Source organism: Rhea pennata, chromosome 1, assembly GCF_028389875.1.
Source record: "Rhea pennata isolate bPtePen1 chromosome 1, bPtePen1.pri, whole genome shotgun sequence".
NCBI classification, from domain to species: domain Eukaryota; kingdom Metazoa; phylum Chordata; class Aves; order Rheiformes; family Rheidae; genus Rhea; species Rhea pennata.
Window position 1 is genome coordinate 212,672,253 of NC_084663.1, and position 15,451 is coordinate 212,687,703.

At 37.6% G+C, this 15,451-nt stretch overlaps 1 protein-coding gene across 3 annotated transcripts in view; it reads left to right on the top strand.

Moving 5' to 3' along the window:
• The window catches only part of RSF1 (remodeling and spacing factor 1), a 57,387-nt gene that overhangs the window by 39,605 nt on the left and 2,331 nt on the right, over window positions 1–15,451 (top strand). For all 3 annotated transcript variants that reach the window (XM_062567405.1, XM_062567406.1, XM_062567407.1), the window contains 7 exons: window positions 787–866; window positions 5,487–5,541; window positions 7,090–7,199; window positions 9,269–9,336; window positions 10,495–10,702; window positions 12,251–12,474; window positions 14,932–15,123. In XM_062567405.1, the coding sequence (XP_062423389.1) occupies window positions 787–866; window positions 5,487–5,541; window positions 7,090–7,199; window positions 9,269–9,336; window positions 10,495–10,702; window positions 12,251–12,474; window positions 14,932–15,123 (937 nt within the window). The remainder of the gene's footprint in view (window positions 1–786; window positions 867–5,486; window positions 5,542–7,089; window positions 7,200–9,268; window positions 9,337–10,494; window positions 10,703–12,250; window positions 12,475–14,931; window positions 15,124–15,451) is intronic.

Below are 15,451 nucleotides of genomic sequence, written 5' to 3' on the forward strand. Positions count from 1 at the left end.
TTTGGTTTAAGTAGTCATGGTCTTGAATGTTTAAGGATATTTTCTATACGTACTTTGGTATTGCAACTTGCAGTTAAAGCATCTCTTTGCCTCCTTAGTGCTACTTGTTATTTATCATACTAAAAATCACTAAATTTCTAAAAGTGTGAAAAAAATCCTTGGATATAGTATAGGGAGGTGTGACGCAAAAAAGACAAGCAATTGATCCATAGAAAATGATTTTACATATGGCTTCTTGAGTGTTAACTGGTATAATAAGATTTGAAATACTTGGTAGGAAAATGATGCTGAGGCATACTTTTTACTGTGGTGCGCACGTGCCTTTTCATGTGCCTTTTAAGGATTAAGGTAAGTGCCAAACAAAAACGTCAGTGTGTGTGTACACGCTTAACTTCGCGTGTGTATAGTATCTATGTCTGAACTCCTCAGGTTTTTCTGAGGGTAATTTGTAAATATAATGAAAATTTGGTGCTAATTTAAAAATACCGAAGTAGTAGTTTCTTTCTGAACATCTTTAATGTTTGCTTTAGGCACATTGCTTCCTACAGTAGATGCTAGTTACTGGAAGGATGTGTTTCTGCAGCAATTCATGCTGAAATGCACACATGTTTTAGGAAGACAGTCTTTGTTGTAAGCCACACTGCTAAAAGAGGACCCTCCAGTTTAACAAGGGATTCATCTTCCAGATGTTAATGTGATAAGTATAAAAATAGCAAATGAAATGCCTGAACATTAAATGAAAATAGTTGTTTATGAGAGAAACTAATATTTTGTTTATTCCCTTAGAAATTGCTATGTGAGAAGTTAGAAGAACAATTACAAGATCTGGATGTTGTTTTGAAAAAGAAGGAGCGTGCAGAACGCAGGTACTACTGTTTGGTTGTGTTTGCAGCAAGCTGTGCTGTGAAGAGGGGAGGCAGTACTTGAATAAGCATTAAAAGAACTGAGGACTGGGGAGAAAAGTATCAGAGAGACTGGGAATTGGTAAAAACGGTTTTGATTTCCTAGAGAGGTTATTGGTGGCACAGTGGTGGTACAGCTTACAAGAGAGGAGAAAGAGTCCAGTAATTGCAAAAGATGAGGAAATGCATTCGTAGTAAGCTTTAGTCATGGTGCTTGAACACAATTTTGGCTTTCCCATACCTATAATTAAATGGTTTTCAGCGCTGGTTCAGCTGCATGCAGTAGCAATGCTCTGTCAGGCGGGCGTAAACTTCCTACGCTAAGCACGTGCTAAGTCCTGACTTTGCTGCAAAGGTCATCTAGATTAAATATGGTTCATAAATCTTGTTGCTTTTGATTCTGTTAAACTTTGCTTTACGAGATTACGCAGTTGCAGTAGTGCAATGGGTCAGCTGAACTGCAGCGTGTAAAGAAGGGTTCTGTCCGCTCTTGCTGTTACCGAGGGCTCGGTGGAAACCAGTCTAGTGCGCTTACAACTTTCGTGTCATTTGGAACTCTTTTCTGCAGCAGCAGTGGCAGCGACAGGGTTGCGGATCAGGCGCCAGCTGTTCCTGACGTTTTCATCTAATTCTGCTCAGAGTGGCTCTAGACCACACTGTGGCAGAACGACTCTTGGCCGTTTCGGGGAACGTGTAGCTTTGGGAATGAAGCACTTGGCTGCTCCGTGAGGGAGCTCAGGTCACACACGGCCTCGGCCTGTGCAGGAGTGAGGGGCGCAGAGGAACCGGCCGCTCTGTTTCGTGGTGGGAGGTCTCAGCACTAGCGCGCAGTGTTTAGGCACCTGCTTTGCTAAATATTCCGAGGGCAAACATTGCAAGAAATGCTGTTTTTTCCAGTCCATCCTGCTTTTTTGAAATCAGTAGCCTTGCATAAATGCATGGTTTTCTGATCTTTGCAGAAGAGCGTACAGTTCATATTATCGCTGTTTTCAGTGTTTGGAACAGATGTTTAATGACCCTTTTGCAACCTGATCCTTGTACCAAATCAACCTGAAGTTTTGTATTGTAATCATAAGACTGCTTTTTTTTTTTTTTTTTTTTTTTTTTTTTAGTCTTTAAAAAAAGAGAAAGGAGCTTTGATTGTAAAAACTTTCATGATACAATAGTTGAATGTTGAAGTCTATTTCAACTTAACGGTGGTGTATTTTAGTAAATTGTAAAGTAAAAAGACTGAAAAAAGCAAGAGTCATAATGTTAAAAAAGAATATAAAGTCCTTCTTAATGCAGCTCAGTGTATAAATTAAAATAAGTTATTTGGGGCATAGAAATATGTTAAGATAATGTTTCTTTAATATATTACATTAATGTTAACATAATGTAAAATCTCAGTACCTCTGGGGACTGCCTGTCTTTTTTGGCAAAGAGAAAAAAAAATCTGACTATCTTACTGGGGCGTGCTCGGCTGATTCTTTGAACCAGTGGTGGTGTTGCGCTTTTGAACCAATGATGCTGTTGAGCTCTTGCTTTCAATTATTCTCTAGCATTTAGCTGGTAGCTTTCGAAGTTCAGACTGAAGCTGATACAGCTGTTCAGCTCTCTTCTTAGGCATCCCCAAAGTGTCACGTCACAAATTTTCTTTAAGTTCACAATAGTTATAACGACTGAGAAAAATACAGGTCTGAGTATTGCAAAATCATACCTTTATTTTGCTTCCCCTGTTCATGAATTCCAGGTGCTACTGCAACATCTTGCAGACTTTCAGGTTTCTCACCAACTTCTATAATCATGTCCTGTCACCAGCAAGAAGGAATGGATGCTGAAGCTTTTAATTCATGTTAGAGACTCTCAGATTTCTTGATAGTAAATCCCTCTTGGGACAACTTCTCCACTTCTCCCAGGCCAAATTAGGTGGAATACTTCCTTTCATTTACTCTTTCATTGCTTCCCTATAGCAAATAATTCAGCTACTTATGTGAAAAAATGTTTTTTGGGTTCTTCTAGGAAGAGTCAGTGCTTATTTGCATCTTACAGTTTGAGACTGATCGGTTAAAATTTTGAGCTTGTGTATTACACTCTGATGAGAAAGGCGTTTAGTATTTCATATTTGCATCTGGTTTTAAGCCCTTTACCTCTATAGGATTGGTTTGTTCTATTTGCTGATTTCTTAAGCAGTGTGTATTCCAGAGACAGGCAGAAGTTAAGCAGATCTTGAAAGCCTCACTGCTAATGTTTAAAAACAACTGAATATTTCTCATCTCTCCTGTCTCTTAATGTTTTGCATTATAAGAAATGAGAAATGGAGGGGATTCTCAATCCAGGAAACTTGCTGAATGCTAAAATATTTACATTTTGAGTTGTTCTGTTCTGATTTTCGCAGTTGCATTACTTGTATGAAGATATTTTAATTAATTTTCAAGAGCATAATGATTTTGCATAGTACATGATGAAGTTCTTCCCTTGTCCAACTGATCTCGTAGTGCTCTGAAGGGCAGAGAAGCTTTCTTTTGATCTGTCAGTTTGAAGAGCTGACTTTAGGAGACAAAAACAATTACTTTAATACAAAGCCAAAAATTTCAGTTTAGACATAATGCTACAGAATTGTCACAGCCCATGATTTTGTTCGACTTTAAAACAACTTAAAATCCATTTTTACTATCTGTTAGTGTTACTCTAGAAACTTTTATTTAAGAAAAAATACTGTTTTTTTTTCAGTAGACAGCTCTTTAGAAGAGTATTTTAATTAAAAATGTGTAGTTCCTAAAGCTAATGATAAGTCTATTTGAAAATTTTCCTAGCTGTTTTATAAATATAGGAAAATAGGGGAAACCACACTTTTAGGTGGTTACAGGTGCCTTCAACTGTTTGTATAAAATACTACAAGAGAGGCAGACATATCTAAAATTAATACGCATTTCAGGTGTTTCGTGTACCGGTTTAGATGACTTGTGTACACGGCGCATCCGGCTGCGACTCGTGTCATTGGATACGTGCTCATTACTCACAGTAACTTCACAAGTCTGATTCTGGTCAGTTGTATAACTACTGTGAATCTTTAGCTCAAAAAACCAGAAGAGATTGACACTGGTTCTTGCATAATTTCATTTCAGCTGTAGTGATGCTTTACAGGATCATGGAAGTTCACACCTTGCCCCCGTGCAGGATTGTTTGTCAGCATATTTGTTCTAAAACACTGTTGTTCAAAAAAAATAAAACTAAACAAACCAAAACAACAAAAAAACCCTTAGAGATGTGGCATACTTACAAGAGTCCTTGTAGAGCCCAGTAAATGTTACAAACTTTCTTTGCTATCTTCATTTAATTAAATTATCCCTTATTTTCATAGAAAAGGCTAACAGGGACCTACAGAGATGGCAGTATCAGTTCCCAGCCTCAGTCTAGTCCATATGACTATTCTTACTGCTAGACTTCTGCTGAAGCTCACTTCAGTAGCCTAAAGATCAGCACCTAGTGTGTTTGAGAGGTGCTAGGATATCCAAGACATGTCCACTTGGGGCTGACAGATGTGACAAGACCGACAGAAGACTTTTGTCTTTCTGGAGCAGCTCAGAGAGAGAATTGCAATCAAGGGCAATCCAGATGTCCCTGGATACTGGTGTTGAGGTATATTAAGCTTACCACTACTGTCTGAACTGGATTTTGCTTATTATGATTTAATTTTGTTATCCATTTTGGACGTGGAGAGCAGTTTACTACTACTTTACAACAGTCTTTCTTTTATTTGAATACTTTTATCATTGCTGTCTTTGGTCTTCTCTAGACCTGTCAGCCCTATTTTTCAGCCTTTTTCAACGGGGCATGTCTGTAGCATTCCTGTTCAATCAGACCTGCTGGCTTTCTCTGAACTCTTCAGCTGGTTCTCGTCTTTCTTGAAGTATATGTGCTGCCTAGAAGGCACCAAGTGCTCCAAGTAGGTATGAATAGTGCTGACTACAAGCGGAGGTTTCCTTCAGTCGTCCCATAGGCTGTTCTCCTGTTCATGCATCCCTGCGCGATGGCAGTTGTTCCTAAAACAGCTTGACTTCATTGATCTTTGTTCAGACTAGTCTCCGTTTCCAAAAAACTGTGTCTCTAGTTATTTCCTGCTTGATCTTTCTTGAGTTGATTGTTCCTGCCCAAGTCTAGAATCTTGCATTTGGCCTTTTTGAATTGCATCCTGCTTTTGTGATAATTTTTCCAGTTCAAGATGATTTTGAATTCCTGCTTTATTTTTCAGAATCCCCAAGATTAGTCATGGTTAATGGACTTGATAGCATAATCTCTATGACAACATTAATATTTTAAAATGGCTTTTTAAACCCAAGTTTAATCATTTCCATGTCAAATGTTCAAATAATCAAATACTATTATTTGTCAGAACTCTTGGCAAAATCACTTACATCATACGTGTAGGAAAGTACAACCCTGTGAGATTTAGCATATAATTCCAACTAAAATAACCTTGCATTTGTAGCATCCTCTTGAAATGCCTCTAACTGCAGGAAGATCCCCAAACATTGCTAATCACAACTTTATTTTATATCTCTGCAATCTTTCTCTAAGTTTCTTTTCTTCTCTCTCCTAAAGAAAAGAACGACTGGTGTATGTGGGTATCAGTATTGAGAACATCATTCCACCTCAAGTAAGTTAGTATGTCTATATTGCATTATTCTTTTATTTATTAAACCTTTTAATTGCAGTATTTGCATGTTAGATTATCAAGAATAATGTTAAAGTAAGATTTTGGCATTGTTTGTACAAAATTTCACCTGATAAGGATTCTGGTGTAATCATTTGCTTAGATGATTTGCAGTTTAACTTTTTAATCTATTACTCTGTTGTTGGCTGGGTTTCTTTGCTGTTATTCCAGTATTAATGCTAACTGTGTTTGTTTAGCATATATAACTTTCAGATGATAATTTTCAGACTCCTCAAGGGAGAAGTTTCTCAATGGTATGTTAGAGGCATCAGTAGTACTTCAGAAAGAAAAATGTATATACAGATCAGAAGCGATTCTAGAGCCTTCATTTTAGATTGAGCATGAACTTACCGTGGAAACCGAGGGGGCTTTACCTTGTGTGCGGGCACCAGCTGGGGCCGTGCAGAACCCGCTTGTCCTTTGAAGGATCTCAGATCTGTCTTTCCACTGTTGCTTACACTTGGCTTTGAGCAGGGCGCTCTGCCATGCTGTAGATTGTAAGAGTGGGATAATCTAGGAAGATAGTCATCTATGTTTGAGCAAATCATCATAGCATTATAGAAAAATATTTTTACCTTAGCCTCTAATAAGTATTTATGTTAGAGCTAGTTTTGGTGAAGAACTGTAACATCTAGAGTGTTTTATTAGCAGAAGTTTTTATATGGCTTCCTTTTTACAGAAGAGGAGGAAAAAGGTTTTTACTTTTCTCACAGATGTCTTTTTCTCACTACTTTAATACATTCTGAAATTATTTTCTTAGCCTTAGCGAGATACCTGCATCCAAAATAAACATATCCAAAATCTATTCTTGCAGGAAAGTTCAAAATGAAACTTGTCTTTGTTTTAAAGACAGACTTTCCACTTTCACTTCTGTAGTAAAGCAAACTTTATCCCTCTGTCTCTGGTGACAAAGATAGTAAAAGATTTTTACGAACTTGAGAAAGAATCTCTGGCTGGAAGCATATGTTTGAAAAATTCAGCCTGAGGATAGATTTTTGAAAATTTAATCACTTGGAAAAATGCCATAACAATAAGCTGCCTGGAATTTGGTTGAAACCGTACTGTGTAAAGGTTTTTAATAATATATAAGAGTAGAGAAAGTCCCTGAGGAGTCAGCAGTCAGTGTAGGAGCACAGATGCGCAGTCCTGGGGCTTGGTGTGTACAGACCTATGCCAGCAACCATTTGTCCAGCTGTTGCGTTTACAAGTCCTGAAAGTATCACCTGAGTTAAAAACACAATGTTTTAATATAAACACAATGTTTTAATAACCTGAATCCTTGACCTATGTATTTGGAATTATGTTGCCATTAAGACAATGTGAGCAAGTGTTTGTGTAAACTGCACTGTAATGAATCGCTATGCTAGAACTTGAAATGGGCGGTGCTGGACGTACGAGCTATCTATTTCATATGAACATGGGTTAACATGAATAATAAATCTGGAGGAAGAGGAGATAAAGCTCTCTGACGCTTCTTTCTTATGTGAGCAGGAGCCAGAAATACCCGAAGGTCAGGAGGAAAAGAAGAAAGATTCCAAAAAGCCCAAATCAAAGCTGCTCGAAAGGAGGTCTACTAGAACCCGGAAGTGCATAAGTTATAGGTACGCAGCTTGTTTAAATAGCTATTCAGAAAACTCAATCTGACCTTGCTTAATTGTTGATTTTAATGTTAATTTAAGATGTTACTAAAGAAAATATCATTGCTGGTTTAGGAAATTAAGTATTGCTGTAAAGAACGTTTATACAATCTTGCCTGTGACAATTTGTTATGATGTTCACGACAGGTTAGGAAGCATCTGACCAGGAGAAAATATTCTTGCCTGTAGGATGTTTGGCATTACTTCAGTGGGACACACATTATGCAAAGGCAGCAATTATTTTTTGGAGACAACGTTTTATATAATGCTGCTCTTTAACTCAAACTTAGGTGTATCATGCAGTCTATAAGAGAAATTCTGTCATTTTGTATCAGAAGATTGAGTTTCATGTATGCTGTCAGGGAGTCACTTCCAGTTCATATGTGCACGGTGAAGTCCCACAAGTGTCAGTGAGAGCTTGCATGCTCTCCTTTCGGGGGGGGAAATAAGTGCCATAAATCTTATTCTGCTTGGAGATGAACCTGTACTGTGTAGCATGTTGCCTCTCTGCAGATGTGTCATCCCTTTGTGTCTTCCCAGCCATCTGTTTAGCCCACTGATGAACAGGTTAGCAAAACTCTGTGTTACAGAGTGCAGCAGCAGCAGTGTTCCTTTACACCTAAAGGACAAGCAGTTGTCAGCTCGTGTTTAATCTCGGAATATTTGTTAGCAGTGGTTTGAAAGCGTAAAGTGATTTCTCACATTTCAAAGAAAGCATCTTAACAGTGCGGATGGAAAATAGTGTTTGAGTAATTGGGAGCAAATCTTGTTGATGGAGTAATTTCAGAGTAACTTACCTTATTGTAAAGCTGCCTTAAAGCTGACATGCTGTTTGCTCTTAGGGCATATAGAGAGACCAGAAATCACCTTATTTTTTAAAGAAGAAAGTGTTTTTTGCTTACTATTGGAATACAGACTACTATTAGATCTATTTTTTCCCCCTTGTCCTGGCAGAGCTTAGAGTGGAGGACCAAGATAAATATAATTGGAATTTTGCTTTTTTCAGTGAATGAAAAGCTGAATCTTCAGTGAAATGTTATCCAATTGCTGATCATTTTTATTTAAAAAATAGCAAATGAAATGAAGAAAAACATCTAAGTAAAATGGCTTTCCTACACAGTTGATAACATTTGTACTTTTTGTATCTAATATCTCCAGGTATCTAACTTGTTAGTAAATCAAAGGATTTATTAACAATCCTTTGAATTCATCACTGAAGAACCAAACTACAGAAGTCCTTTCTGTGTAAAAGGGATGGATCCTTTCTGCTCTGTCTGCTCTTCCCTTTCAGAGAATTAGCCTATGTGCAGAGATTTATCAGTTTTACAAAAGCTGCTGCAGTGGAAGCATATCTGAATATTTTGCTTTTGTTTTGCTTTTGTTTTTTTGTTTTTTGTTTAGTTACGTAACATTATTAGCATATTTATATCTAATAATGAAGAACTCTGAAGAGTTCTTGTGCTCTTCAGTAGGGTATATTTTATCTGTTCAGCTTAGAATGTTGCAAATCCGTAACAATTACTGAGAGTTAATTAGTGAGCAATTACTGAGAGCTTTAAAGAAGAGAAATGGAACCATCTGAAATAAATTTTCAAGGAAAATTTAAACAGTTTGAATAATTATACTTTAATAGCTGCTTTTCAGAAAGTCTGCTTTGCAAATTGATAGTGCATATGTTATCTAATAAAAGGCATGGGAAAATTTGACTGATAAATACTTTGTGTCAGAAATGCTGCTGAGATTCTCTTAATAGTTTTCAGATTATACAGTATTAAATTCAGTAGTATTCTGTAATATTAAGTATTTTTCTGTTCGTATAAATCAACATTAAGACAGCCAGGCAGTGATAAATATTCTGGTAATGAGTAGAAATAACAAATATGCCTTTTTGAAAAATTATTATTTTACCTTATATCCAGCACATTATCTATGCAGTCTGAGTTCTTAGAGCAATTTCAGCTTTTAAGGTATGTTTTCAGAGTACAATTTTATTAGGGTTCTCTTCAAAGTAGTAAATGACTTGTTGCTTTTAGGTTTGATGAATTCGATGAGGCAATTGATGAGGCAATTGAAGATGATATCAAGGAGGCTGATGGAGGAGGTATGTTTCTGCTATTACTTGTTTTTCATTGCAGTGATGAGAATACTAAGACAAAATTTATTTTGATACCATAGGCAACAAATATAATCCTCTCTCCTAAACTGTACAGATTAATTTTTAATATTGTACTTCCAGACTCAAATTAAATAATTTCCCTTGGTAATGGGCGTTTCAGTTTAAAAATAAAAAGCAAAAACTATTTGATCTTGACAGTTAAATTTAGCTTGTGTATGTTTTGATATGTGAATACAATGAATACAAAGCATTACAAGAAAAATGTTCAAGTTCATTCACTAAATTTTGAATTTGATATTACAATGGCATGTGCTGCTACGGACATTTGTCACATCTAGAAACTGGGTTCACAAATTGGTCCGCAATTGGATTCTCTGAAACTTTGGTCCACAGAGCCATCCTCCTGGGAAATGTTAATTCACTTGTGTAACCACTTCTGAGTTGCGCTGTGAATAAAGTGAAATTATGTTTATCTGCTAAGGCAACATAAGGGAAGAAAAGAGATCTTCAAAAATATCTGAGAAATGTCAGATGGATTTTTTTTTCTTCTACTACATCACACTAATCAGCACGGAGAAAATTCCCATGAAACTGTTAATGCCTCAGTTGTATGGGTTTTGGCATCTCCATAAAGACACTTGTTTTCAGAAACTCAGTGAGTTATAAAGCCAGCCTAAAAATCACCTGTTATGGCTGTAGGTGTCTTAACACAAGAATCATACCTTCATATCTCAAAACAGTAAAATTGGCTCGTCAGAAACTCTGCTCACTGGTCAAACAGCAACTTTACTGCCCTTCTTAGAAGATGAAGTGTTTAACATTATGAAACAAAGATGTGTTTTCTGATATTTGCACCCCTCAAAAGGTATTACTAGCTCTGGGCAAAATGCATATTGGGGTTCAGTATCAGCATGCTGACACTTACCTACAATCTTCTACGTTGACCTCAGTATTGCCAGGGGACCGCAGCTGAGGCAGTGCATGTTAGGAACAAGAGTCCAGAGTAAGTCTTGCATGAGGAAAAATGATTCCACTTAACAGAAAAGAAGCTGAAGTTATAGGCCTGGAGGAAAGATATTTATAAAGTTGAATTAAAAAACTAACTTGTTAGGTTTTTTTTCTCCTTTCTATCTCTGAGTATAGGCATTGGCAGAGGCAAGGACATGTCTAATATCACGGGTCACCGTGGGAAAGACATTTCCACCATCCTAGAGGAAGAAAGGAAAGAAAACAAGCGACCACAAAGGGCTGCTGCGGCACGTCGCAAGAAACGACGGCGACTAAACGATCTGGATAGCGATAGTAACCTAGATGAAGAGGAGAGTGAAGATGAATTCAAGATCAGTGATGGGTAGGTCTGCAACTGAGCTGCTGCCATGAATCACTGATGGCCGCAGGTTCCTGCGGTTCTGCTGTGCCCCTAAAACTGTCATAGGAGCATGTGCTCAGTACTGGAACGTCATTGTACCCTAGAGGAACACAATTATACTGGAACGTCTGCACTCTAAATCCATGAGGTGAAATCTCCCAACCTCTGTTTTAGGCAAAGCTTGTTCTGGAAATTTTAGTGGTGTGTTTGAGGCCACACTGTGGGAATCTATACATAGTTATGTTAGAGAAGGAGCCAAATGTGCTCAAACCTCTTAACCGATGTAATGTTCTAGCAGAAATCTTTAACAAAGATATAGCTAAAAGAAGGCTTACTGTTTCACTCTGAGACTACAGCAGTTTTGTGGGATTTTTAATTAGGCCTGATTTCCATACAGAAATTGGAAAAGTAAAATTTCTCCTTTTAGAGTATATAGAATTTCACAGTGTAGGTTGTGAAATCAAGTTCTTGACTTTTGCTTTCTAAGTCTTAGAAAACACTGAAAGAGGCAGTTTATACTGCAGAAAACAAACATGTGACATGTGAAGTTTTAAACACTGAGTGAACATTGCACTGTCTAATGGAAACTCTTTCCCTGGGATTTTTAATTATCAGTCTGGAGAATTCTTAATGTTAAAAAAATTCGTAATAATTTTAGTCCTCCTTTATGCTACAGTAAAGAAACGTAATGGAGCTTGAGCTCTGATTTCTTCACCATCAACTTTTAAAGCTTACACCAGTTACTAGTGATTTTTCACATGTGACTCTGCTGAGGACTTTTCAGTGGCATCCCAAATAGTTGAGCTAAATGCACTGGAAATTTCCTATCAATAAATGTAGTTTGCAGAAATCTCACAGAATGAATAGGTCATTGATCTGTTAAAGTATGTCCATGCATTTTCAACTCGGTTCTCTGCTAAATGCCTGTTGGATGTTATACTGGAATTCACATTCAGCTGGCACTTAGCTCAGAGCTAAGTGACTGTGTACCTTCAGTGCTCAGCTATATTTAAAAAAGCACTAGCTCACTTTTGAAACAGTGGGAGCTTTATAAGCTGAAAACGTTAAGTTTGTGAGGTACATGTTTTAATGTACAGCTGCTGCTCTTATGCAAGACCTAATATTCTAAATCTCAGAAATTGCATAGGGTAGCGCTTGAGCGGTGAAGTCATGTCAGCCAGAACATGTTTTTTTCTTGCCAAGTCGTGCTCATCCTACGGATGTTATGTTAAAGGGTACTGTGTGAACACTGTAGAATTTGGCCTGTATAAATGTAACCTGTACTCTCAGTGGGATGTAGCATTTATATCATCTGCTCTTCTGATCTGCAGTGTAGTGTCATGTGCTGTAAAGGTACTCCCTAAGCATACAACTGAAATCTAACGTCCGTGATGGCAGCTTGCTCTCTGGATATTTGTTATGCCTCAATACTGTAAGATCTGTGCATTATTGTGAAAGCCAATGCCTGCTTTGTATATATAACTTACAGATATTCTCATCATATTACACGTATGATTTCCCTTCGAACAGATCACAGGATGAGTTTGTTATATCAGAGGAAAATCTGGATGAAAGTGAAGATGACCCACCATCAAATGAAGACAGTGATTCAGAGTTCTGTGCCCGCATATCCAGGCGACATCTCTCCAGGCCTATGAGGCAAAGTAGGCGGTTACGAAGGAAAACAGTCAAGAAAAGATATTCTGAAGATGATGAAGAGGAAGATTCTGAGGACAATTCAAGCAGAGAGTCTGGTGAGCGTACTAAGTCTTTTAAACTTATTGAATACTCTGCACTAGAGAGAGGAAGAGTGAAAGTCTCAGTTTCCTGTCATGACTTTAACAGCAACTTGTTTGGTAACTTTGGTTCAGTTGTATGTCATCTTTGCTCCCTGTTTGTAAAGCAAATTAATAGTTGTTTGTCATTGAGTTTAATAAGTGAAAAATCCACTTTGTTTGTTACTCGTTTCCCTTGTATGCTGTTGTGGTGTTCAAAATCCTCCCTTCTCAGAGTGTTCTGCTGTGAATACTATGAAGGAAACTGGTACTGAGCACTAGATTCTTGACATTTTAAATAAATGTGTACTTAAATGTGTGCTCAGCATTATGATTCAAAAAGACACCTTTGTGGACAGTTTCAGGTATCCCATACCTTCCTGTTTTGAATGTGATTGCAGGGAAGGATAAGAATGGAGGTGAAAATATGCTTCTTATATCTCCTTGAAGACCTTCTGAATACCTTTGAAAAAGCTTCTTCTGAAAGAAACGTTTTTCCCTCACTTTGTATGGAAGAATAATTCCTTCAGCTGCAGTGAACTGTTGTATAGCATTCTGTGTTGTCTGGTAGGCTTGAAGGCAAACTTTGTAACTAACACCTTGAATCTCTCTCTTCTACAATTACTTTTTCTGGTCTTCAGTAACTAAAGACTCTTACGTCACAGGAGCACCTAATAATTCACTTTAATCTACTTGTCCTTCAACCCATTCATGTGCTGTTTGTACAGTTTAAAGTATGAGCATAACACCTATCCAAAGATGAGTAGTAGAACCAGCTTGAACTAAAAAAGAGAAATTTCTTTTCTTATGCAGCTTTTAATGATTAGCATTTTTTTATGAAGATTGTCCTCTGTGTTTTCCCTTCGTTTGAAATCCAGTCCTATAAAGTGCTCCATATCCTAAGCACTTACTGTGAATTTAAGATATTAGGTACACTAGAGTGTTAACTTGCTGTCCAGAGTGTGTTACCTTCAAGTGTTTTACCTGTCTTTCTGGAATATAGATGAAAAACATGTTGGAATAGGTTACTTTGAAGTAATGGTTTGCAAAAGGAGGGTTAATGCATGGACAGATTAAGATAATTATACGCACCTAAAATAGTTGCTGTCTCCCTGTCCTGAATGCATCACTACACTAGTTGTAAGCTGTAATTAGTGAAGATTAAGAGGTCTAAAGAGATTGCTCATCTGCTCTGCAGTGCATTTGTTTCCTGTATCTGTGACAAGACCAGAACCCCATACCATACTGTCAGAGGTGTCCTGCTTGAAAAAAAGCAGAAAGAGGAAATGCTGAATGCAATTTTTTCTTACTTTCATGGCAAAATGATGGTGGTGGAAGCGTTCCCTAGCTCATCCAGTATCATTCCTTATATATCTAAAGTATAGTCCTAACTCTGTGTCTCTTTCTTCACCCCTCCTATTGTCCCTCAGGACCCTGCCTAACCTTATTTGGGGCTAAAGAAAGAACGCACCCTGTGAGTGGCTTTGTTTTCAGTTTCCAAAGATGGAGTTTCCTTCTGAAGGTGGTTGTTCTTACTGGCTTGCTCTGATTCATTCTTTAATATTTTAGGCGGTAAAGAGGATGCCACTTTGATCTGTGATTCATACAAAATCAGAAACGTAAAAGAACAATACGTGACGGGTGTAGTAATGTTGTACTGTGAGCTTGGGATAAGTGTTTCGGCACAGCTCAATGAAAAAGTGCTAAATTTGATTCATAGCTATTTCAACTGTTGAAAACATTAAGTTTAATTCTTAAGGACAAATGTAAAAAAGTTTAACTCTTAAAGACACTAGCTGCACTAGACTGGTGCAGAGAGAACAGTGGATGATGGTAAGTTCCTTCTGTAAAGTTTCTGCTTTGAGCAAACATTACATTATTAACAAAAAGCATTGTTAATAATGTAATGTTTCAAAAACAGAGCTTATTTGGAGTTCAGTTTCACCTTGTCAGTATTTTTGTATGTATCTATTGTCAAAACTGTTTGAATAAACAGATAGAATAGATAGAAGAAGGACAGATTTGAATAGATAGAATTTATTTAAATTGAAATAATGAGAAAAAAGTACTTGCCAGTGAAAGTGGTAATGCGTGTAGGTCATCGACTCGGATTCAGTCAGATTGTTCCAGCTGGCAGGAATTGTAAAAGAGGCATCTTTGACACCAGTGGAGGTGAGAGAACAAAAAGACGGAAAGAAAATCTGTTCTGGAGGAGTTGGAGGGTGAGAATAATTTTAAAAGTGGGCAATTCTAGGCTGGCAGCGAATGGGGAAACTGATGCATGAGCCTGGAACAGGTCAAGGTAATGAGACGCGATTGCTGAGACTCTCCTGTATTTGAAGAGTGTTTGATTTTATTGGTGCTGGTCAAAGCTTACTTAGATTTTGCAGTTTCATTTTAATGGAATAATGCACGTGGCTGTTTCCTTCTATACAGAAAGTGCTGATTACACAGATTACAGTGATGATGATTACCTGGAAACTAGGAGGAGAAGATCAAGACGGAATCAGAAGAGACAAGTTAATTATAAGGAGGATTCAGAAAGCGATGGCTCCCAGAAAAGTGTCCGATACGGAAAGGAGTTAAGACGAGTGCATAAACGCAGGCTTTCCACTTCCGACAGTGAAGGTAAAATAAACAGTCCACCATTTGTAGGAGCTGGGCAGATGTGAGCATTAGCCTACAGAGAGAAATGTTGGTGTAGTTCAGAGATCCATGGAGAGGAACTCTGAAAGAATTTCAGAGATTCTCTTTTGTAAGAGAAAAGGGTATTAATTCTGGTGCCTCGGTTGTATTTGTGCTGGTAGTTTTGTCACCCTCTGTTTTTCTGTACTTGTTAAGACTCACTCCATCTCCTGTTTTCAGGTGCTGTGCTAAGTACAGGTGTATAGTTATGTTCTATCACAGAGTAAGCCTGCCCTGAGTAGTATCAGCCATGGCATGCGACTGCTGTATT